This window comes from Serinus canaria, chromosome 22, assembly GCF_022539315.1.
Source record: "Serinus canaria isolate serCan28SL12 chromosome 22, serCan2020, whole genome shotgun sequence".
In the NCBI taxonomy this organism is placed as follows: Eukaryota; Metazoa; Chordata; class Aves; order Passeriformes; family Fringillidae; genus Serinus; species Serinus canaria.
Window position 1 is genome coordinate 544187 of NC_066335.1, and position 21509 is coordinate 565695.

Here is a 21509-nt window from a genome sequence, read left to right on the forward strand (position 1 = left end):
TTTCCCTAGAAAAGGCAAAATCAGTGCTTTGCCCTTCTTTCTTTCTGCCTTTTGTGCCACCTGAATCAAGATTCTTAATGTGAGGCATCTTTCCCTGAACAGGGAAGGAAGGTCCTAACTGTGAGTGCCTTGTGTGTACTATCCACACCCTGGGGCTTGCCCAGCTCCTTGTCTGTGTCCTGTGTTGAGAGCTGGCAGTCAAAAAAGCATTTGAAGGGCTCAAATGGGGCAGAAGGGAAACAATAAAAATATTTTCATGGAAGTTTCAAAGATGATTGAAGGGTAGAGTAATGAGAAACAAGCCGGAGGTCATCTATGCAAAAGGTTTTTAATTGAAAGCTCTAGTCAACAAATGATCTGTTTCAGCTTCTGAACCGTGAAGAACAAAACTCTTGAAAGAAGAGATGTCAGGGAAGAACAGTATCAGGGTTGGCTTTGGGCAGCAGCTCTGAAGGCTGGATCTTGGTTCAAGAAAGATAAGATTCTCCAACCTGTCCATTGCCATTGCAGTACTCCAGCTCCACAAGTCCCAAGACGTTAAGTGCAAGGCATAATTGTTGATTGTACTGGGGTACTTTAAAAAAACAAACAAAAAAATTACAATTAGTTCAGGGGAAAGATATACTTAGATAATCGATAAGAGCTCATTTTTGTTGCTTGAAGTGAACTAGATTGTCCACAGCTGCTGCATAAGAAATCATTGAATAGACAAAGAATCTCTTTGAAGTTATGAAACAACACTGGGTCTATAATACAGAAATGAGAGAACAATGGTGCTTAGAGCTACCCTTTCTCTTCGTGTAGGCATTGCAGAGGATATCAGTGTGTAAGATGCTACACAACTTAAGCCACCTTAATCTTCACAGAAAGTGGTAGTAGTGGTATAGATCAGGTCATTTAAGGAGGTTGAGACTTTGCCTTTGTTTCGGTCCTGGGCTTTGGAGATGTCAATCCCTTTGTACAACTGCTGAAGCCCCAGGTTTCTGTGCAGCTCAAAGTGGAAGAGCAGCAATTGTGCATTGGTCATTCCCCAAGGGAAACAAATGCCAGGTCACTCAGAGACAGAATTCCTTTCCTTGCACTCACCCTGAACTTCATAAGTCATGTAGGTGGTGAGTCCACTGCACATAGAGAAGACATCTGATCCATAGGAGATGAGGTTGCTGACCAATCCATCGGTGACAAAGGCGATCTTCGTGGTAGGTCTTCCAAAACCACTGATCAGGTTCTAAAGAACAAATACCAGCATTCAGCAAGCTCTCAGGAGCTGGTTCCCTTCTAGGCCTCTTCCTAGCATTGCAGCAATGACTCGGGGCTGTGTTTGAGTCCAAACTGCCTTTAGGAACACCTTTTAATCCCCTGGAGGCCTGTGGGACCACTGGCAAGCCTTGAAGGCAGCTGCAAAGCCGAGCTTGTTCTAAGGGAGTCAAGCCTTGAGGCAAGCCATGATCTATAGCTAAAGCTGAATCTTTTTGCTATGCCTTTACTGATAACACTCTGCTGGTTTTCTTCTGCCCCCTAGTTGTTCTTGTTCATTAAAGCCTTGATTTTTTTAAGGACTCAGTTCTGAATCTTCAGTGGAAGCCAGTGCCTACCAAAGGTGAGTATGCTAAATGCTGATACCATTTTTTAAATGTCTGTGTTAATTTAATGGGTGGAGCTCATGCTAACATGGTAGTTATTTGCAAACATTTTGAGATGATTTAAAATTTTCCAGTATATTGGGATAATTTTTCTTAATCAACTACACCTAAACCTAAAGAAATTAATTTTTTTACCATGCAAGGAGTGGAAGATTATAAAGGGTGCTTTACCACATATCTACATTCTTGTGTTGTAAGAGAGTATTAAAAAGAGGTCAGGATAAAAACTCATTGCAAACTATGTGAAAATTACCCAGGATATCAAAAACATTATTTAAAAATGACAAATCTTTACCCTAAAGAGCTTATTCTTATTTTTGAAGTTTTTAAAATAAAATGTAATTCAAAATAAATTGAACTACATAATTAACAGTGTGATAGAAATCACTTCTAAACACCAATGGTTTAAAAGGCTTTGAAAATAGCAGGCTTCCACATCTGTTTACTTTCAAATACTGAGCAACATTCCAAGTGACTCCTCCATTAAATTCTTACCCCCCTCTCTGCAGCCATTCTGACAAGTGCAGCAAAGGTAGGCATCTCATTCCTGTTCATGGTGGAAATGTAGCATGTTCTCTCTGGCATCACTTTTGTTGCAATGATACCCTGTAAAATAAAATTATTCAGTACTCACAATTCAGTTTTTTCCCAACCTGTAAACACTTGAATAAGGTTTGGATTGAAACAATAGGAAATGCCGGGAGTTTCTACCCAGTATCATGGACTCAGAAATTTAGTATAAAGGCAACAATCCCAGTCACTGGGCCAGCTGTATGAGTAGCCAGTCTCATTGGACACTTTTTGAACAAGCCCTCTCTGTGCCACTCACCCTGTTGAAGTTCCAGATGGTTTTCCAAGACAAATCGTTGCTATTTTGCTCCATAGTTGCTTCCTGTGTTTCGCTATTGATGCTTATGCTTTGTGAGACACCAGAGATGGAAATATGAGAGTCCCCACCAGAGATGGAGATGTGGGAATCTCTATCACTGATGATTTCGGGGTTGTTACCCGACTCCTGAGATAAGAAAACCACATGAAATATTTTCAGATTGTGCAAGTAGCTAGGTCTCACACCATATATTTACAAAAAATCCCGGCAAGAGAAGAATAAGTGCCCTGATGTAGGGAGGGATGGCAATAGAGTTATATTTTCAAATGAGGAAGAGATATTTAAAATAAAAAACAAAAAAAAGGCTGTGGCAGTGGGCAGAGGCCATAAGAATTCTTTTCATGGATTCAGTGAATCATTGCTGCATCTGACAGCTGCCATCTGCTGCCATTAGAGGTTGATGCATGCTAGAGCACAGGCCAGAGTAAATCCCTTCTCAAAGGGCTTGGATGGAAAGCACTGCTCACCCATTGCTCTCTTTCAGCATCTGCACCCTCCCAAAAGATGGAGATGCCCGGCAAGAAGGGCATCAGGGTTGGCTTTGGGCTGCAGCTCGGGATCCCCCCATTTGGTTCTAAGAAATCTAAAGCCTAAGGTTTCTCACCGGGAAATTGCCATTCCAGCTGCTGTTCCAGATGCCATTGCCATTCCAAATGCCATTGCCATTCCAAATGCCATTCCAGTTGCCATTTCCATTCCAGTTGTTGTTCCAGCTGTTGTTGCCAAATCCATTCCAGTTGTTCCAGATGCCATTGCCAATACCATTCCAATTGTTCCAGGTGCCATTGCCAATGCCATTCCAGTTGTTCCAGATGCCATTGCCAATGCCATTCCAATTGTTCCAGTTTCCATTGCCATTCCAAATGCCATTCCAATTGTTCCAGTTGCCGTTCCAGTTACCATTGCCATTGCCAATCCAGTTGTTCCAGTTGCCGTTGCCATTCCAAATGCCATTCCAGTTGCCATTCCCGATGCCATTCCAAATGCCATTCCAGTTGCCATTGCCAATGCCATTCCAGTTGTTCCAGTTGTTGTTCCAGTTGTTGCCGATGCCAGTCCAGTTGTTGTTCCAGGTGCCATTCCAGTTGTTCCAGTTGCCATTCCAATTGTTGTTCCAGTTGCCATTCCAGTTGCCATTGCCAATGCCAGACCAGTTATTGTTCCAGTTGCCATTGCCATTCCAGTTATTGTTCCAGTTGCCATTGCCATTCCAGTTATTGTTCCAGATGCCATTCCAGTTGTTGTTCCAGTTGTTCCAGTTGCCATTCCAGATGCCATTGCCAATGCCAGACCAGTTATTGTTCCAGATGCTATTGCCATTCCAATTATTGTTCCAGATGCCATTGCCATTCCAGTTGTTGTTCCAGTTGCCATTCCAATTGTTGTACCAGTTGTTCCAGTTGCCATTGCCAATGCCATTCCAGTTGTTCCAGTTGCCATTGCCATTCCAGTTGTTATTCCAGTTGCCATTCCAGTTGTTGTTCCAGTTGTTCCAGATGTTGCCGATGCCATTCCAGTTGTTGTTCCAGTTGCCATTCCAACTGTTGTTCCAGTTGTTCCAGTTGCCATTCCAGCTGTTGTTCCAGTTGTTCCAGTTGCCATTCCAACTGTTGTTCCAGTTGTTCCAGTTGTTGTTCCAGTTGCCGTTCCAGTTGTTGTTCCAGTTGTTCCAGATGCCATTCCAGTTGTTGTTCCAGATGCCATTCCAATTGTTGTTCCAGTTGTTCCAGTTGCCATTGCCAATGCCATTCCAGTTGTTCCAGTTGCCATTCCAACTGTTGTTCCAGTTGCCATTCCAATTGTTGTTCCAGTTGTTCCAGTTGCCATTCCAGTTGCCATTGCCAATGCCATTCCAGTTGTTCCAGTTGCCATTGCCATTCCAGTTGTTGTTCCAGTTGCCATTCCAATTGTTGTTCCAGTTGTTGTTCCAGTTGCCGTTCCAGTTGTTGTTCCAGTTGCCATTCCAGTTATTGTTCCAGTTGTTCCAGTTGCCATTCCAGTTGTTGTTCCAGTTGCCATTCCAATTGTTGTTCCAGTTGTTCCAGTTGCCATTCCAGTTGCCATTGCCAATGCCATTCCAGTTGTTGTTCCAGTTGCCGTTCCAGTTGTTGTTCCAGTTGCCATTCCAATTGTTGTTCCAGTTGTTGTTCCAGTTGCCGTTCCAGTTGTTGTTCCAGTTGCCATTCCAATTGTTGTTCCAGTTGTTCCAGATGCCATTGCCATTCCAGTTGTTGTTCCAGTTGCCATTCCAATTGTTGTTCCAGTTGTTCCAGTTGCCATTCCAGTTGCCATTGCCAATGCCATTCCAGTTGTTGTTCCAGTTGCCGTTCCAATTGTTGTTCCAGATGCCATTCCAATTGCCGTTGCTATTGCAGTACTTCAGCTCTACAACTCTCAGGACATCGAGGGTCATGCATGGTCCCAGATTCACCTGGGGTCCTTGGAAAGCTGGAAAAGAAAAGACAAAACCCCATAAGCTGATGCCTAAGACCTTGGCTGACGTTCTGCAGGGGGATTTCTTTGGGTTTTGAGGTGGAAGAGCAGCAACTGTGCCTGAGTCACGCCCCAAGGGAAAAAGAGGCCAGGTCAGGAACTCTCAGAATTGCCATGCTTGCACTCACTGTTAACTTCGGTAGCCATGTAGGTGGGGAGTCCACTGCACATAGCCATGATCTCTATTCCGTAGGAGTAGAGGTTGTTGACCAGTCCACTGGTGACAAAGGTGATCTCGGTATGTCTTCCAAAGAGGCCAATCATGTTCTAAACATTGAAAAACAGCAGTCAGCAAGCTCATTGCTGGGAGCAGGTTCCTGCTAGCTCTATTCCTCGCTCTGGGAGGAGGACTCTGGACTTGTGTTTGATTCCCAACTGCCTTTAGGGACATCTTTTAATCCCCTGGGGGCCTGTGGGACCACTAGTAAGCCTTGAAGGTAGCTTCAAAGGCAGAGCTGGTTCTACAGGAGTCAAGGTCTAGGGAACTTGAGGGGAAGTGGCAGCACAACAAAAGCACTGAAGGGCTCTACAAAGAAAAGGTGTGCCCAGCAAGCTGTAGAGGCCAACATCCTCAGAGAAAGTGGTCCGGGGAATGTTGCAGCCCCTTCTTCTTTTGGCAAAGCATTCCTAAAACAAATTACTCATCTGTATTTCTGGTAAATGAAAAGAAAGTGTGTCAAGTCTGCCACTAGGGACTATTGATTTTCTCTGGAAAGAAGAAGCACAGGAAGAAATGTACAGATGATCTTGAAGCAAGGAACCTGCTGCCCCTCCTGAATCTTACCCTGCTCTCTTCTGCCAGGCGGGCCAGGTTATCAAAGAGGGGCATCTGGCTTCTGTTCATGATGGAAATGTAGCAGGCGTTCTGTTGTGGGGCTTTGGTTGCAATGACACCCTGTGAAATGAAATTATTCAGCACTCAAAATTCAGTTTTTTCCAACTGTTAAGGCTGGGATAAACTTGGCATGGAAATCCTAACAAATGCTGAGTGTGAGTGCCCCAAAGTGTGGGCTCCAAACATCCAGAATAATGGAACAATCGCCATGCCTGGGCCAGTTGTGCAAGCAACCAGACTCCTTGGATGCTTTTTGAAGGAGCCCCGTCCGTGCCACTCACCGTGTCGTAGTTCCAGATGGTTTTCCAGGACCCGCTGATGTTCCTTTGCTCAATGACAGCCACACGCCATTGCCAGTTGATAGTCACAATTTGGGACTGGCCACCAATGATGACTTGAGTGTTGTTGAAGATGCCGCTGGGAATCTGCTGAGTCTGAAAAGCCAAGGGGAAGAAGAAGTTTCGCCTTTGAAGGGACCCAATTATGTCCCCAGATTTTCTGAAAAATCCCTGCTACAATACAACAACTGATGCCCCCTCTGGGAGTGCAAGCCCTGCACTCAGATTTTTCCAAGGGACCCAGAATCAAGGCTGTGGCAGTGGACAGAGGCCATAAGAATTCTTTTTGTGGATTCGTTGAATCAGTGCTGCATCTGACAGCTGCCATCTGCTGCCTTTAGAGGTTGATGCATGCTAGAGCACAGGCCAGAATGAATTCATGCTCAAGGGCTTGGATGGAAACCACTGCTCACCCATACCCCTTTAAAGGCATCTGAACCTTCAAGCAGGAAGCTCTCAATGAGGAGATGCCAGGCAAGAAGGGCATCAGGGTTGGCTTTGGGCAGCAGCTCGGGTTCTCCCCGGTTTGGTTCAAGAAGGCTAAGGGCTAAGGTTTTCTCACCGGGAAATTGATACTGCCGTTGCTATTGCAGTAGTTCAGGTCCACAGCTCTCAGGACATCGAGGGTAATGCATGATCCCAGATTCACCTGGGGTCCTTTGAAAGCTGGAAGAGAAAAGACAAAACCCCATGAGCTGGTGCCTAAGACCTTGGCTGAAGTTCTTCAGGGGGATTTCTTTAGGTTGTGTGGTGGAAGAGCAACAACTCTGCCTGAGTGACACCCCAAGGGGAAAATAAGGCCAGGTCAGGAACACTCAGAATGGCCATGCTTGCACTCACTGTTGACTTGATAAGCCATGTAGGTGGTGAGCCCGCTGCACATAGCCGTGATGTCTATTCCGTAGGAGTTGAGGTTGTTGACCAGTCCACTGGTGACATAGGTGATCCCCGTGGTCGGACTTTCAAAACCGTCAATCAGATTCTAAATATCAAACAGCAGCATTCAGGAAGGTAAGGGCAGAGAGGTGGCTCCTGCTAGGCCTGTTCCTCTGCAATGATGACGCAGGGCTGGGTCTTCGATTCCCAACTGCTCTAAGGGAGGCCTTTTAATTCCCTGGGGGGCCTGTGGGACCACCAGCAAGCCTTGAAGGGAGCTCCAAAGGCAGAGCTCATTCTAGGGGAGTCAAGGTGAATGGAACTTGAGGGGAAATGGCAGCGCAAAGAAAGCACTGAAGGGCTCTACAAAGAACAGGTTTACCCAGCAAGCTGCACAGCTCTACATCCTCCAGGTAAGTGGGGGAGGGAATAATGCAGCCCCTTTCTTTTGGAAAAGCATTCCTACAGCAAATTCCTACTCAGCATTACTGTTGAGAGAGGGGAAACTGCCACAAGACACAACCTGATCCTGCCCAGAAAGAAGCACATGAAGAAATGGACGGATGATTTCTGGGGCCAGAAACCTGCTACTCCTTTGGAACCTTACCCTGCTCTCTTCTGCCAGGCGGGCCAGGTTATCAAAGCTGGGCATCTCATTTCTGTTCATGATGGAAATGTAGCAGGTGTCCTCTTGTGGGACTTTGGTTGCAATGACACCCTGTAAAAGAAAAGTATTCCGCATTTACAATTCAGTTTCCTTCAAGGATTAACATTGGCATAAAGTCGTGATGGAAACCATACTTAATGCTGAGTTCTGCTGCCCCTCATTGTGGGCTCTAAACATTCAGAATAAAGGAACAATCGCCATGCCTGGGCCAGGAATATGAGCAGCCAGACTCCTTGGATGCTTTTTGAAGGAGCCCCGTCCGTGGCACTCACCGTGTTGTAGTTCCAGATGGTTTTCCAGGACCTGCTGAAGCTCCTTTGCTCAATGACAGCCACACGCCATTGTCTGTTGATAGTCACAATTTGGGACTGGCCACCAATGATGACTTGAGTGTTGTTGAACATGCCACCTGGAATCTGCTGAAACTAAAAAGCCAAGGGAAAGAAGAAGTTTTGCCTTTGAAGGGAGAAAATTATGTCCCCAAAGCTTCCAAAAAATCCCTGCTACAATACAAGAAGTCCTGCCCCCTGAGGAGTGCCTGCACTTCCCTCAGTCCTTTCCAAAGGACCCAGAATCAAGGCTGTGGCAGTGGGCAGAGGCCATAAGAATTCTTTTCATGGATTCAGTGAATCATTGCTGCATCTGACAGCTGCCATCTGCTGCCATTAGAGGTTGATGCATGCTAGAGCACAGGCCAGAGTAAATCCCTTCTCAAAGGGCTTGGATGGAAAGCACTGCTCACCCATTGCTCTCTTTCAGCATCTGCACCCTCTCAAAAGATGGAGATGCCCGGCAAGAAGGGCATCAGGGTTGGCTTTGGGCTGCAGCTCGGGATCCCCCCATTTGGTTCTAAGAAATCTAAAGCCTAAGGTTTCTCACCGGGAAATTGCCATTCCAGCTGCTGTTCCAGATGCCATTGCCATTCCAAATGCCATTGCCATTCCAAATGCCATTCCAGTTGCCATTGCCGATGCCATTCCAATTGTTGTTCCAGATGTTGCCAATGCCATTCCAGTTGTTGTTCCAGTTGTTGCCATTCCAAATGCCATTCCAGTTGTTGTTCCAGCTGCCATTCCAGTTGTTCCAGATGCCATTGCCAGTGCCATTCCAATTATTCCAGATGCCATTGCCAGTGCCATTCCAGTTGTTCCAGATGCCATTGCCATTCCAAATGCCATTCCAGTTGTTCCAGATGCCATTGCCATTCCAGTTGTTGTTCCAGTTGCCATTGCCATTCCAAATGTTGTTCCAGATGTTGCCAATGCCATTCCAGTTGTTATTCCAGTTGTTCCAGTTGTTGTTCCAGATGCCATTCCAATTGTTGTACCAGTTGCCATTACAGTTGTTGTTCCAGATGCCATTCCAATTATTCCAGTTGCCATTCCAATTGCTGTTCCAGTTGTTCCAGTTGCCATTCCAATTGTTCCAGTTGTTCCAGATGTTGCCAATGCCATTCCAGTTGCCATTCCAGTTGCTATTGCCATTCCAAATGCCATTCCAATTGTTATTGCAGTTGTTGTTCCAGTAGTTGTTCCAGATGCCATTCCAGTTTTTGTTCCAGATGCCATTCCAGTTGTTATTCCAGTTGTTGTTCCAGTTGCCGTTCCAGTTGTTCCAGTTGCCATTCCAATTGTTATTCCAGTTGTTCCAGATGCCATTGCCAATGCCATTCCAATTGCCATTCCAGTTCCAGTTGTTCCAGTTGTTGCCCATGCCAGTCCAGTTGTTCCAGTTGCCATTCCAGCTGTTGTTCCAGTTGCCATTCCAGCTGTTGTTCCAGTTGCCATTCCAGTTGTTGCTCCAGTTGCCATTCCAACTGTTGTTCCAGTTGTTCCAGTTACCATTCCAATTGTTATTCCAGTTGTTCCAGTTGTTGCCAATGCCAGTCCAGTTGTTGTTGTTCCAGTTGTTCCAGATGCCATTGCCATTCCAGTTGTTGTTCCAGATGCCATTCCAATTGTTGTTCCAGTTGTTCCAGTTGCCATTCCAACTGCCATTCCAGTTGTTCCAGATGCCATTGCCATTCCAGTTGCCGTTCCAGTTGTTGTTCCAGTTGCCATTCCAATTGTTGTTCCAGATGCCATTCCAATTGCCGTTGCTATTGCAGTACTTCAGCTCTACAACTCTCAGGACATCGAGGGTCATGCATGGTCCCAGATTCACCTGGGGTCCTTGGAAAGCTGGAAAAGAAAAGACAAAACCCCATAAGCTGATGCCTAAGACCTTGGCTGACGTTCTGCAGGGGGATTTCTTTGGGTTTTGAGGTGGAAGAGCAGCAACTGTGCCTGAGTCACGCCCCAAGGAAAAAAGAGGCCAGGTCAGGAACTCTCAGAATTGCCATGCTTGCACTCACAGTTAACTTCGTAAGCCATATAGGTGGTGAACCCGCTGCACGTAGCCATGATGTCTGCTCCATAGGAGTAGAGGTTGTTGACCAGTCCACTGGCGACATAGGTGATCTCGGTATGTCTTCCAAAGAGGCCAATCATGTTCTAAACATTGAAAAACAGCAGTCAGCAAGCTCATTGCTGGGAGCAGGTTCCTGCTTAGTCTGTTCCTAACTGTGGAATGATATCTCATGGCTGGGTGTTTGGGTCTAAATTTTCTTTTTGGGATGGCTTTTAATCACCTGGGGGCCTGTGGCACCACTGGCAAGCCTTGATGGCAGCTCCAAAGGCAGATGTTTCTAAGTCAGTCAGTGTGCAGGGAGCCTGAAGGGAAGTGGCAGCACAAGGAAAGGCTGATGAGGAGGAGTGTGGGCACTCTGTGGAGCCAGAGCTCCTTCCAATGCATTTGCTCAGTCATTGGCCTTACCCCTCAGGGGAATCTAGGCTGTCAAATGGAAGGCTGGCAGAAGTCTCATCCTGCATCCCATTCTAAGCTGGAACCACAGAGGGCAGCAGCAAGTCTGGGCAGATACACTTGCTCTCAGACTATTTGCCATTGGTGCTTAGGGCCCCTCACTGAGACCCCTGGGTGCTCGAGTAGGACACATCTTTCTGAACGCCCCCTGTGAGCTTCATTTCAAATGAATTGCCGCTCTCCTTTCCTCCTGGAGTGCTTTGTGGCCTGGCCCAAGGCACTGCCTGCTTTCCTCTGCTTTCCTCTGAGACCCTTGGTTCCCTCTGCTCTGTCAGCTAGGGCCAGAGGCCTCCTGTGGTAGCTCATCCCATGAATGTGGAAGAAAAGCTGAGCATTGGGGAGATGTTCTCTCACACCACAATTCAAAAGGGAGTCTGGCCACAAGTAGCTACAAGGCTAAGTTCTGAGATGATCAATGCAAATTCGTAGTGAAAAGTCTGTGAAGAATTTTGAGATCCTGGCTTGTGAATAGGATTAAGGCCCTTGAAGGGCTCCACAGAGCAAGGGTTTGCCCAGCAGGTTGCAGAGCTCAGTATCCTCACAGAGAGTAGATCTGGGTGAGGGAATAATGCAGACCCTTTCTTTTAATAAAGCATTCCTACAACAAATTCCTACTCAGCATTATTGTTAAGAGACTGGAAAATCTGCCACTAGAGACAACCTGTTCATGTCCAGAAAGAAAGATCACATGATGAAAAGGACCGATGCTCTTCAGGGCCAGGAATCTGCTACTCCTTTGGTATCTTACCCTGCTCTCTTCTGCCAGGCGGGCCAGGTTATCAAAGAGGGGCATCTGGCTTCTGTTCATGGTGGAAATGTAGCAGGCGTTCTGTTGTGGGACTTTGGTTGCAATGACACCCTGTGAAATGAAAATAATTTAGAGTTCAAAATTCAGTATCTTCCTGCAGTTTACATTTGATAAAGTCAGGATTGAAAGCATAACAAATTCTGAGAGTTTACCCTGCTGTGGGCTCCAAACATTCAGAATAAAGAAACAATTGCCATCCCTGGGCCAGTCATACAAGCAGGCAATCTCCTTGGATGTATTTAAACAAGCCCCATCCGTGCCACTCACCGCATTGTAGTTCCAGATGGTTTTCCAGGACCCATTGAAGCTGCTTTGCTCAATGACAGCCACACGCCATTGCCAGTTGATGGACACAATTTGGGATTGGCCACCAATGATGACTTGAGTGTTGTTGAAGATGTTGCCCTGTGTATTGTTGAAGATGCCACCTGGAATCTGCTGAGACTAAAAAGCCAAGGGAAAGAAGACATTTCACCTTTGAATAGAGACACTGATGTCCCCAAAGCTTCCAAAAAATCCCTGATACAATGGAAGAAGTGCTGCCTCTAGAAGTGCTGGTACTGCCCTCAGTCTTTTCCAAAGGACCCAGAATCAAGGCTGTGGCAGTGGACAGAGGCCATAAGAATTCTTTTTGTGGATTTGGTGAATCAGTGCTGCATCTGACAGCTGCCATCTGCTGCCTTTAGAGGTTGATGCATGCTAGAGCACTGGCCAGAATGAATTCATGCTCAAGGGCTTGGATGGAAACCACTGCTCACCCATACCCCTTTAAAGGCATCTGAACCTTCAAGCAGGAAGCTCTCAATGAGGAGATGCCAGGCAAGAAGGGCATCAGGGTTGGCTTTGGGCAGCAGCTCGGGTTCCCCCCACTGCCATTTTCCTAATGACATGCAAGGTCTATGGTTTTCTCACCGGGAAATTGCCATTCCAATTGCCAGTGATATTCCAATTGCCATTCCAGTTGCCATTGCCATTCCAATTGCCATTTCCAATGCCATTCCAGTTGTCATTGCTATTGCAGTACCTCAGATCCACAGCTCTCAAGACTTGGAGTGTAATACAGGATCCCAGATTCACTTGGAATCCTTGGAATACAAGAAAGGACGAAACAAAACCCCATGAGCTGATGCCTAATGACCTTGGCTGCCCTTCTACAGGAGGGTGGTGATGATGCTCAGAGAACACACACGTATGAAGAATTGCTGCTCTGGGAATGTTTGAGCTTTGCAAGGGACAGATTCTCTTGGAGTCCCAAAGAGCACCGGCTCTGTGGCTCAGCCAGGAATGCTCACAAAGATCTGCTCTTGAACACTCTTTGGGGCTTCCTGGGCAGAAATTGGCGCTCATTTGCACTCTCTCCTGCAAGTCCCAATGGCTGGGCATTACATGGGGAGGCTGCTGCCAATTCATGGGCCCTGTCACATGGGCTGTGACATTCTGGAAGAATCCTACCAAGTGTAGGTCATTAACCTCTAGGGAGTGGGATCATTGCCCCAGGGAAAAACCTAAGGGGAGGAAGGAACTTGGTTTAGTGTTGTGAAGCACAAGGTTTTGGAGTCTGCCTGGGTTAACTCATTAGCAAGCTCTGACCTGAAGGACAGTTGTTCCTAGAACAACCCTTCTTCTTGACTGGGTATTACAGGGTAGCTCAGGTGTGGGCCAAAACACTCACTAAGCTTCCCAGAAAGACACTCTAGGTGTTTGGTTTGGGTCATTTATTGGGGTTCTGAGCCTGCCCTGTTTCAGTCTCAATCTGCCGAGGTGCCAAACCCTTTATGCAACTGCTGAAGCCCCTGGTTTCTATGGCTTTGAGGTGGAAGAGCAGCAATTGTGCCTTAGTCATGCCCCAGGAGACAAAAAGGCCAGGTCAGTAACACTCAGAATTGCCATGAATTCACTCACCCTGAACTTCGTAAGCCATGTAGGTGGTGAGTCCACTGCACATAGCTGAGATTTCTATTCCATAGGAGTAGAGGTTGTTGACCAATCCATTGGTGACAAAGGTGATCTCCTTGGTAGGTCTTCCAAGAACACCCATCAAGTTCTAAACATAAAAAACTAGCATTCAGCAAGCTCAGGAAATGGAGTGTCAGGAGCTGGTTCCTGGTTGAGATATTCCTAGCTCTGGGAGGATGACTTGGGGCTGCTTGTCTGAGTCCCAACTGCCCTTAGGGACAACTTTTAATCCCTTGTGGTTTGTAGGACCACTAGCAAGCCTTCAAGGCAGTAGCAAAAGCACATGGTTTTCCCCAGCAATCTGCAGAGTTCAACATCCTCTGAGAAAGTGGAGCTGGGTGAGGAAATAATGCAGCCCCTTTCTTTTGGCAAAACATTCCTACAACAAATTTCCAATCTACATTACTGTTGAGTGGAGGGAAATCCTGCCACTAGACATAACCTGAACCTCTCCGGAAAGAAGAAGCAGAAGGGGAAACAAGATAAACTCCAGGGCCAGGAACGTGCTACTCCTTTGGATTCTTACCCTTCTCTCTGCCGCCAGTCGGGCCAGATTATTAAAACTGGGTATGCCAGTTCTGTTCATGATGGAAATGTAGCAGGTGTTCTCTTGCATGACTTTGGTTGCAATTACACCCTGTAAAAGAAAAGTATTTCGCATTCACAATTCAGTTTCTCCAGCTCTTGAGGTTGGTTCAAAGTCGGGATGGAAGCAGTAACAAATAGCAAGAGTTTCTACCCCACCTTGTTTACTTCAGATGATCAGAATACAGAAACAAGCCCCATCCCTGGTCACCTTTCTAACAATCCCACTCCCATCCACTCACCCTGTCGTAGTTCCAGATGGTTTTCCATGATAAATTTTCACTCTTTTGCTCGATGATTACCACCCTTGTTTGACTATTGATCTTCACACCTTGTGAGATCCCGCCGATAGTGATTTGAGAGTTTCCACCGTAGATGATTTGCTGGTTTCCTTTTGTCTGCTGAGACTGGAAAACCAAATGGAGCACTTTTAGATGGTAACATTAGTCAGTGTTGTGTTCCTTGCTTTTAAAAAACCCTTGCTACAATAGAAGAAGTTCTGTCCCCCCCTCTAAGAGCCAGAAGTGGCCTCAGTATTTTCAAATAGACCCAGAATCAAGGCATTGGTATTGGGCAATAGCTGTAAGAATTCTTTTCAAGGATTCCATGAATCATTGCTGCATCTGACACCTGTGATTTGCTTCCTTTAGAGTTTCAACTGTTTGAGAAGACTTCAATTTTTTTCCTTCAAAGTGTTAGAGAAGAATGAAGGAGATTTCATGAAGCAGGGAATAGAGGCAGAGTAGCCATGCATGTGGAATTGTTCATTTGTACTCACGTAATCAGCAAGGGCTGGAGTCAGGACAAGTCCTAGAAGGACTGCAGTCCAAATCTGAAATGAAAATCAAATACAAAATGTAACTGCAACTCTGGCTGACAAATCTGGTCATGAGAGTCCTCCTTCCCTTTTCCTAATCTGATGGTGAAGGGTCCTCCTTGGATCCTTTCTTTGCTTTCAGCCTGGGATTGCATCAGTGCCCCCAAAGGGAGGCACCTTGCTTTACCCCAGCGTGCTCAAAGTAGACACATTTCACACTTGTCCTTTCAAGAGCTGAACCTCAAGTTGTTTCTCAGAGCTGTGCAGGCACACACAGCTATTTCACAAGAGTGAGGAGAAAGCTTTTCCATTTCTTCTGCTCTGGCACTACAGGGAAGGGCTTGATGCACTAGTGCAGAGTGCCAAAGTTGTGCAAAAGCATTGACAATAATGGGCATGGATTAGGCTTCCTGTTTTCTGAATAATGTGCCCTGAAGAAAACCCTTACCTCCTCAGCTCTTCTGGGGAACAGGGGCTGAGCCGCTCCTTCTGGAGGAGCACAATGTCCCCAGAGAAAGCTTTTGTGTCCCAGAGAAGCAGAAGCCCTTCTGAGAGATAAAGGCCTGGATTTGAATCAAAGTTTCAGTTCATAAGGAAGAAAAGCATGCATACTTACAGGGAGATGCATCCTGACTGCAGAGCTGATGCTCCTGCAGGTAGAAAGAGCAGTGTGAGCCCTCCACCTTTTATACGTTTTCAGAAATCACTGCAGAAATGCTAAGTGTTGGAATTGAATTATTTTGTCATTTGTTTCCCTGTTATTTGTCCCTGAAAATTATTTCCTGGAGTAACTACTTGATAAACATGGCGATTGTACTTCTGAACCATTTGACCTCCTGGAGTCTGATAGTTATCAAATAGGAATCCATTTGCAGTGAAAAATTAAATATGTTTCTAGTATTTTTCTAACATGTACTATTTACTTTTGAAAATTCACATCAAACTTAAGACCGGAGATATCCTAGGGTTTAAACAGGAACATAAAAAGCTTTGCATTAGGCAAAATATGTGAAAGCCTTTTCACCTTCCAAAATATACTGTGTGTTATCGGGTCACCATAGCACCCACTAAAATGTGGCGGTGAGGGCTGAGGCATCTGTGCCTCCGTGGACTTGTCAAAGCAGCCCTGAGACATTTACACCTTTCCAGCTTTATTAATTTACAGTTGTTGACAGATTTTTCCTCTTAAGTGCATGAAGTTAAAGCAGCTTTGCCAGCAGCTGGACCTTGCTGATAGTATTTTACTCTCCTGGGGATGGTAAAATTTAGCAGGCATTTTAGTAGGTATAGCACCATTTTCTTCTAATTTTGATGAATAATTACTCAAGGCACTCTCCCTGAGTGTGAACTCTCCCTGAGAAGTTGTACTGGAAGAGTTTTAAATGGCAAAACTGGGATTTTGCAAGAACATTAGTTTTGCAACTTGTCTTTGGAATTGCTTCTGTTTTTTCAAAGGGTTTGTAAAAACACAGCACAGACCAGTGTAGGTTGATGATAAATTTTACTGAGACTCAACAGCTTCCATACAGAGCAGAAGAAAGATAAATGATTGAAAATGTGATCAAGAGAAGATCATCAAGGAGAAAAATCTTACTAACGGGTACACAGTTCTATGAATTTTCTTCTGCAGACTTTGTCAGGAGTAACCACAGTAATAAACAGGCCGTTCATTAATGTTAAATTTCAATCATGAAATATCTCAGTCCAAGAAGTTTCATCCTGATGAGAAGTTTGATCCCCTTAAAAAGTTTGATCCTGAAAGAAGAAGAAAAAAACAATTAGATTTGAACTGAGAAAATATGAAGATAAAAATATAGCTGAAATGCTTCCAACTAGTTGCCTAAAAATTCCAGATTTATGTCAAGAGGTAGAGCCCAGAACCTTCCTGAGAATGGCTCCAGCTCGCTGTACGCAGGAGAGTGACAGACCTGCTGGGTTTCCTGGGGTGTGTATACATGGATGTGCAAAAAGCCATAGAAAACACAGATCTCAGTAAGTGACATGGTCATGTTTGCTTGAATCTTCTTTTGTAATCCTGTTAACCTGTGCACATTTTGGAGCTCCAGGGCTGTCAGTAGCAGACTCACCAGGAGCTGGGTAAGCGAGGTAGGAGGGAATTCCTCTGCACAGGGCTTGGATGCGTTTTCCATACGGGCTCAAGCTTTGGAGTCTGTTCCTGGAGATAACGAAGCGATTCTCTCTGGGAGGCAATTGGTAAGGCCCAAGTACCTGAGCATCAAAGAAACAAAGCCAGAAAACAGCATTTAGGAAAACCAAAACTGGAGTTCAGAACTGTCAATGAACATATCGAGAGCAGCCCTGCCAAGAAGGACCTAGGGCCTGTTGGGTGACAGGCTGGACACGACCCACCAACATGCACCAACAGCCCAGGACCCCACCCCGTGCTGGGCTGACACCTAGCATGGGCAGCAGCTCCAGGGGGATTCTGCACCTCTGCTCAGGTGAGACCCATCTGCAGAGCTGCCCCCAGCCCTGGGGCCCAGGAAGGACCTGGAGCAGCTGGAGAGAGCCCAGAGGAGGAACCAGCTTGATCAGAGGGATGGAGCAGATCTGCTCTGAGGAAAGGTTGAGATGATTGGGATTGTTCATCTTGGAGGAGAAAAGTTCCAGGTGACCTCATCATGGCCTTCCAATACCTGAAGGAGCCAACAGGAAGACTGGGCAAGACAATTTACAAGGGTCTGGAGTGAAAGGACAAGGAGAAATGGCTTCCCACTGCCAGGGGGCAGGATTACATGGAATACTGGGAAGAAATTCATCCCCATGAGGGTGGGGAGGCCCTGGCACAAGTTGCCCAGAGAAGCTGTGGCTGTCTCATCCCTAGAAGTGTCCGAGGCCAGGCTGAACAGTAATTGGAGTTGTTCCTGGGCAATGCAACTTTTGAAGGAACTTTTAGGGTGACTCAGCCTGCTGAGAAAGTTCTCTTCAGGTCTTGGACCCTTTTCTCCTGCGTGTGTAGGACCAAGTGCTTTTCACTGACCATCTTCTGCCCCACTTTCAACCACCATCCTACCTTGTCTCCTGGAGGTGGTGTAGGAGAGGGTTTGCCAAGCCAAAACCTCTTGCTGGTTGTAGCAATGATGCAGGTGTTCTTTGAAAACACCTTGGTTGCAACATAGCCCTGTTAAAGTTAAACCAAAACCTCTTTTTGTTGCAAACAATATACAGGGAAAGAGAAGTGTAATGCTAGAGAGAGGCTCTGGTTAAAAGAAAGGCTTCCTACAGTGCAAATAGTCATGGGGGAAGAAAAATATTGGTCCTTTCAATTATATTGTTTAGGTAAATGTGTCATGGAGGCTGACGAGAGACTTTGGTAAAAGGTAAATTGCCTCCTCCAGTAATGCCACGTGTATGATGTGTTCTCCTGCTTAGGGCAGGTGAAGGAATTTGCTGCTGAAAAGCTAATGCAGCACACTGAAGGAGCATGTTTTCAAGCATCTCCTCTAAAATACAATGAAATTTTGTTGAAGCTTTGGTGGTTTTTAGAAAACATTTGTCTCTTTTGCCATTTTTCTTGTGCCACGGTGACAGCTACTTACAGCCTTGAAGTCCCAGATGGTTTTCCAGGCCTCAGACCGATTCTTTGGGTTGGTGCTGACCCTGATCCCAGAGATTGAGTTTTCACTGGGCTGACCATTAAAGTTGTTCTCCATGCTCTGATTTTTGGAAAAGATTAAAGAGATAAGGATGTAGCTTCCCAGATTCCCATCAATGTTTCTCTCAATAAAGCGTTAGCCAGTAGCCATGTTTTGGGAAATTATTGCTCTTGGAGATCAGATTAAATGGGAGAAGATTTCTTGGCTCAGAATGAAGATGGGAAGCCTTTACTTTCTAAGTAATCAAAATAATTCCTTACTGTGCTTTCCCCCACAGGATCTTGCTGGCACCAGATTACTTACAGTATTCTTCTGTATGGTCAGAATACTTCTACAGTATTCTTCTTTTGTGGTCAGATCAATCATGTTAATATTTCTCTCCACACCATTATTTTCAGTGTTTATGCTCATCTCAGGACAGACTTCCCTGATTCCATGTAAGGTAACTGTCTTTTCCCCCTTGATACATCAAGCATGGAAATAATTTCTTAGTTATCACAGAAAAATTAAACCACAGTTTTCTTCTAAATATCTGACCTTAAAAAAGCAGCTTCACTTCCAGAAACCCATTTCTCAGAGGTAAGAGCTAGAGCCAGTGGTTCCTGTGGCAGTAGTGAGCAGCTGTGTGGAGCTCTATACTTACATGGTCAGCAAGAGCAGGAGCCAGGAAAACTCCAAGGAGAGAAGCAATCACAATCTGAAATGAACATTTGGAATTCCAAACACCTGAAGATCATGCTACTTATCTTGCATCAAATTATTTGCTGTCTTTAAATAATTTTGACTTCCTGTTTACTTTGTGTATAGACTCAGCACTTTCTGCAGTGGAGATCAGCTGAAGAGGATTGAAATATGCAGGAGAATTATTTGTTGATTAATTCACAGAACACATGCATAGAAATGCCTCTTAGCCCCAGAACTGCACCTTGCCCAGGCAAGAAGGTCATTCAAACACAGTGGGTTCTAAAATTTGCTCAGTCCCAATTCAGTAACTTATTGGAAAAAATGTGCTCTGAAATATTTTCTTTGCAAGAGTACGCTTTTCACCTCGAGCTTCTGATGTCAGACATGGAGCAGATCTGAGAAATGTCCATGTGCACCTGTTGTGAAGAGTTGGAATATGGGGGCACATTCCAGCTCTGTGCCTGGAACACAGCAGCAAAGGCACCTGGGCCTCTTCACAGTGATCTCATCCTCCAAATACAGGACTAATAAAGGGAGGCACAGACAACTTCTGTTCAGAAAACTGGGACATCAAAGATTTATAAAGCCACAGAGTTTCAACAACTCACAAGCTCACTGTTGCTTGGGTTTGTCCAAACCACTGCTGATACCTTTTGGAGAGATTTCCTGCTGTTATGATGAAAAATTCTTTTGGGATAACTATTGTGAACAATTATTCTCTTGAAGACAATCCTATGAATATCGAATCGGTCCCAGATTTTATCTCCTTCAAAGAAGGATTTTGACAAAGAGTCTAAGTCGGACTCAGAGTATTTAAAAGTAATGCTTGGGAATTTTCCTACACCAGTTTCAGGCTGCTGAAAATACCTCAGTGTCACCATCCTGCACTTGGAGTCTCTCGTGTCACACTCTCAGCGAACAGCTGAGCCCTAACTATATGTGATTTGCTGAGACTGTTGATTTGCCTCTGAGTGGTGAAGGAGAGAATATTGTCCTGTGGACGTGTCACGAGTGTGTGTCGCCCCTGGAGCAGAGCCCTTCTCTCTTTCATGTCGAGCATGTGGAGTTCCATCCCTGCCAAAAGGGAGATTTCTGCCCTGCAGTCCCCACCCCTTTGGCATTTTCACTTTGTCAGAAATCACTAAGAGTTCTCTCAGTGCCAAGAAAAGCTCAAAACCATTTAAAAGCTGCCCAGCCTTAAGAGTTTTATGAGAAAGTGATAGGTATACTTACAGGGAACTTCATTTGGATGGCAGGCCAGGCCAGCTCTGCTGCTAATTGATGTGTACTCTTACTTTTTATACATAATATCCCAAAGTTAAATCTGAAAATGGGTTTACCTTATTGGCAGGTGCCCTGTGTTCACAGAAGCCTGACGAGTTTCCTGAGGAAGTGTTCTGATAAGAGGAGGCTTTGATACCTGCCTGATTGAATTCATGGCATAGAAAAGTGGTCGTGGTAGGCTCAGTGTATTTAACAGTCACTTTTAAATGAAAAAAGAAACTATGAGCAGGATCAGAGATTCCCAGTGAACGTGCAGAGATGCTTTGTGCCAGCGTGGCGAAGGACTCAGCCTGAAGTTGTGCCTCTGACCAAAAGCACCATTCAAACCAAGGGCGTGGTTATCTTGCTGTGTTCAAAATGTGAAGTTTTTGCTTGTCAGACGTGGCCCTGAATCTTCACAGAGCCTCTTCAGAAGAGTAGCACCTGATTATGGACTAAGGGCTGATTTGAGAAAGGGACCAGAAAGCAGAGGTAGCAAGGTTCACCGAGGGATCCTGAGTCACAGCTTTGTAAACTAAGCTTCACTCTGCCTGAGGATTGGCCAAGGTGAAATTAGAGGGGTTTAAACCCTTCTTAGGCAGCTCCTTCCTTCAGCTACTTCCTATTGGGGGGTGCCTCTGTGACTGTGGTGCTTGGGTTTAAACTCATATCTGTTGATTTCAGGGTGTTCCTGGGAGATGTGTGATGAACTGTGGGCAAAAAGTCTCCAGAAAGCAAGGCTTGCCTATTGGAATTCATCGAAGGCTTTGCCTGAGACAACCAGCTCGGGCTGTGTCACAACCACATTCATTAGACAAATGCTTTTTAGAAATTAACCTTTAGTTTTTGTCCTTGTCTGAGGGGATCAGCAGAGTTCAGTCAGTGCAAGGCAAGGTGCAGATCATGGCTATTGTAGTTTTCCTGCAGCAAACAACTGCTGATCTCCCCTGCTGCTCTGCCCTTACCTGTGCCTCAGCACTTGGATGCTGAGGGAAACAGAAGCTGCTGCTTCTCAAGTGTTCTTCAAACAAAATGAGTACATGAAGGCATAATCACTGAGGAAAAGTTAAATTAAGCTTTTTTTTAACTTGTGGTGCCCAAACCCTGTTAGAGTCCTGCTGTGAAATACTTACTTGACTGTTGAAATCTTCTCTGAGTATTTCTACCATACCTGTA

The 21509-nt window shown here is 45.4% G+C and overlaps 3 protein-coding genes across 3 annotated transcripts; all 3 read right to left on the reverse strand.

Moving 5' to 3' along the window:
- Positions 1-467: 467 nt before the first annotated feature.
- Positions 468-6685, reverse strand: LOC115484405 (uncharacterized). The gene is made up of 9 exons (XM_050982746.1): positions 6618-6685; positions 6142-6325; positions 5810-5920; positions 5154-5292; positions 4863-4980; positions 2473-2590; positions 2139-2249; positions 1087-1228; positions 468-574 (listed from the first exon to the last, which is right to left on the reverse strand). Exons 1-9 carry the CDS (start codon positions 6683-6685, stop codon positions 468-470), a joined length of 1098 nt encoding a protein of 365 aa, XP_050838703.1.
- Positions 6686-6745: 60 nt separating this feature from the next.
- Positions 6746-12301, reverse strand: LOC127060359 (uncharacterized). The gene is made up of 9 exons (XM_050982747.1): positions 12170-12301; positions 11679-11855; positions 11352-11462; positions 10095-10233; positions 9799-9921; positions 8014-8126; positions 7682-7792; positions 7039-7180; positions 6746-6855 (listed from the first exon to the last, which is right to left on the reverse strand). Exons 1-9 carry the CDS (start codon positions 12299-12301, stop codon positions 6746-6748), a joined length of 1158 nt encoding a protein of 385 aa, XP_050838704.1.
- Positions 12302-12308: 7 nt separating this feature from the next.
- Positions 12309-16919, reverse strand: LOC108963210 (gastrokine-2-like). Its single transcript, XM_050982748.1, has 5 exons — positions 16857-16919; positions 14195-14359; positions 13894-14004; positions 13314-13455; positions 12309-12496 (listed from the first exon to the last, which is right to left on the reverse strand). The coding sequence occupies exons 1-5, from the start codon at positions 16917-16919 to the stop codon at positions 12309-12311; spliced, it is 669 nt and encodes a 222-aa protein (XP_050838705.1).
- Positions 16920-21509: the final 4590 nt, after the last annotated feature.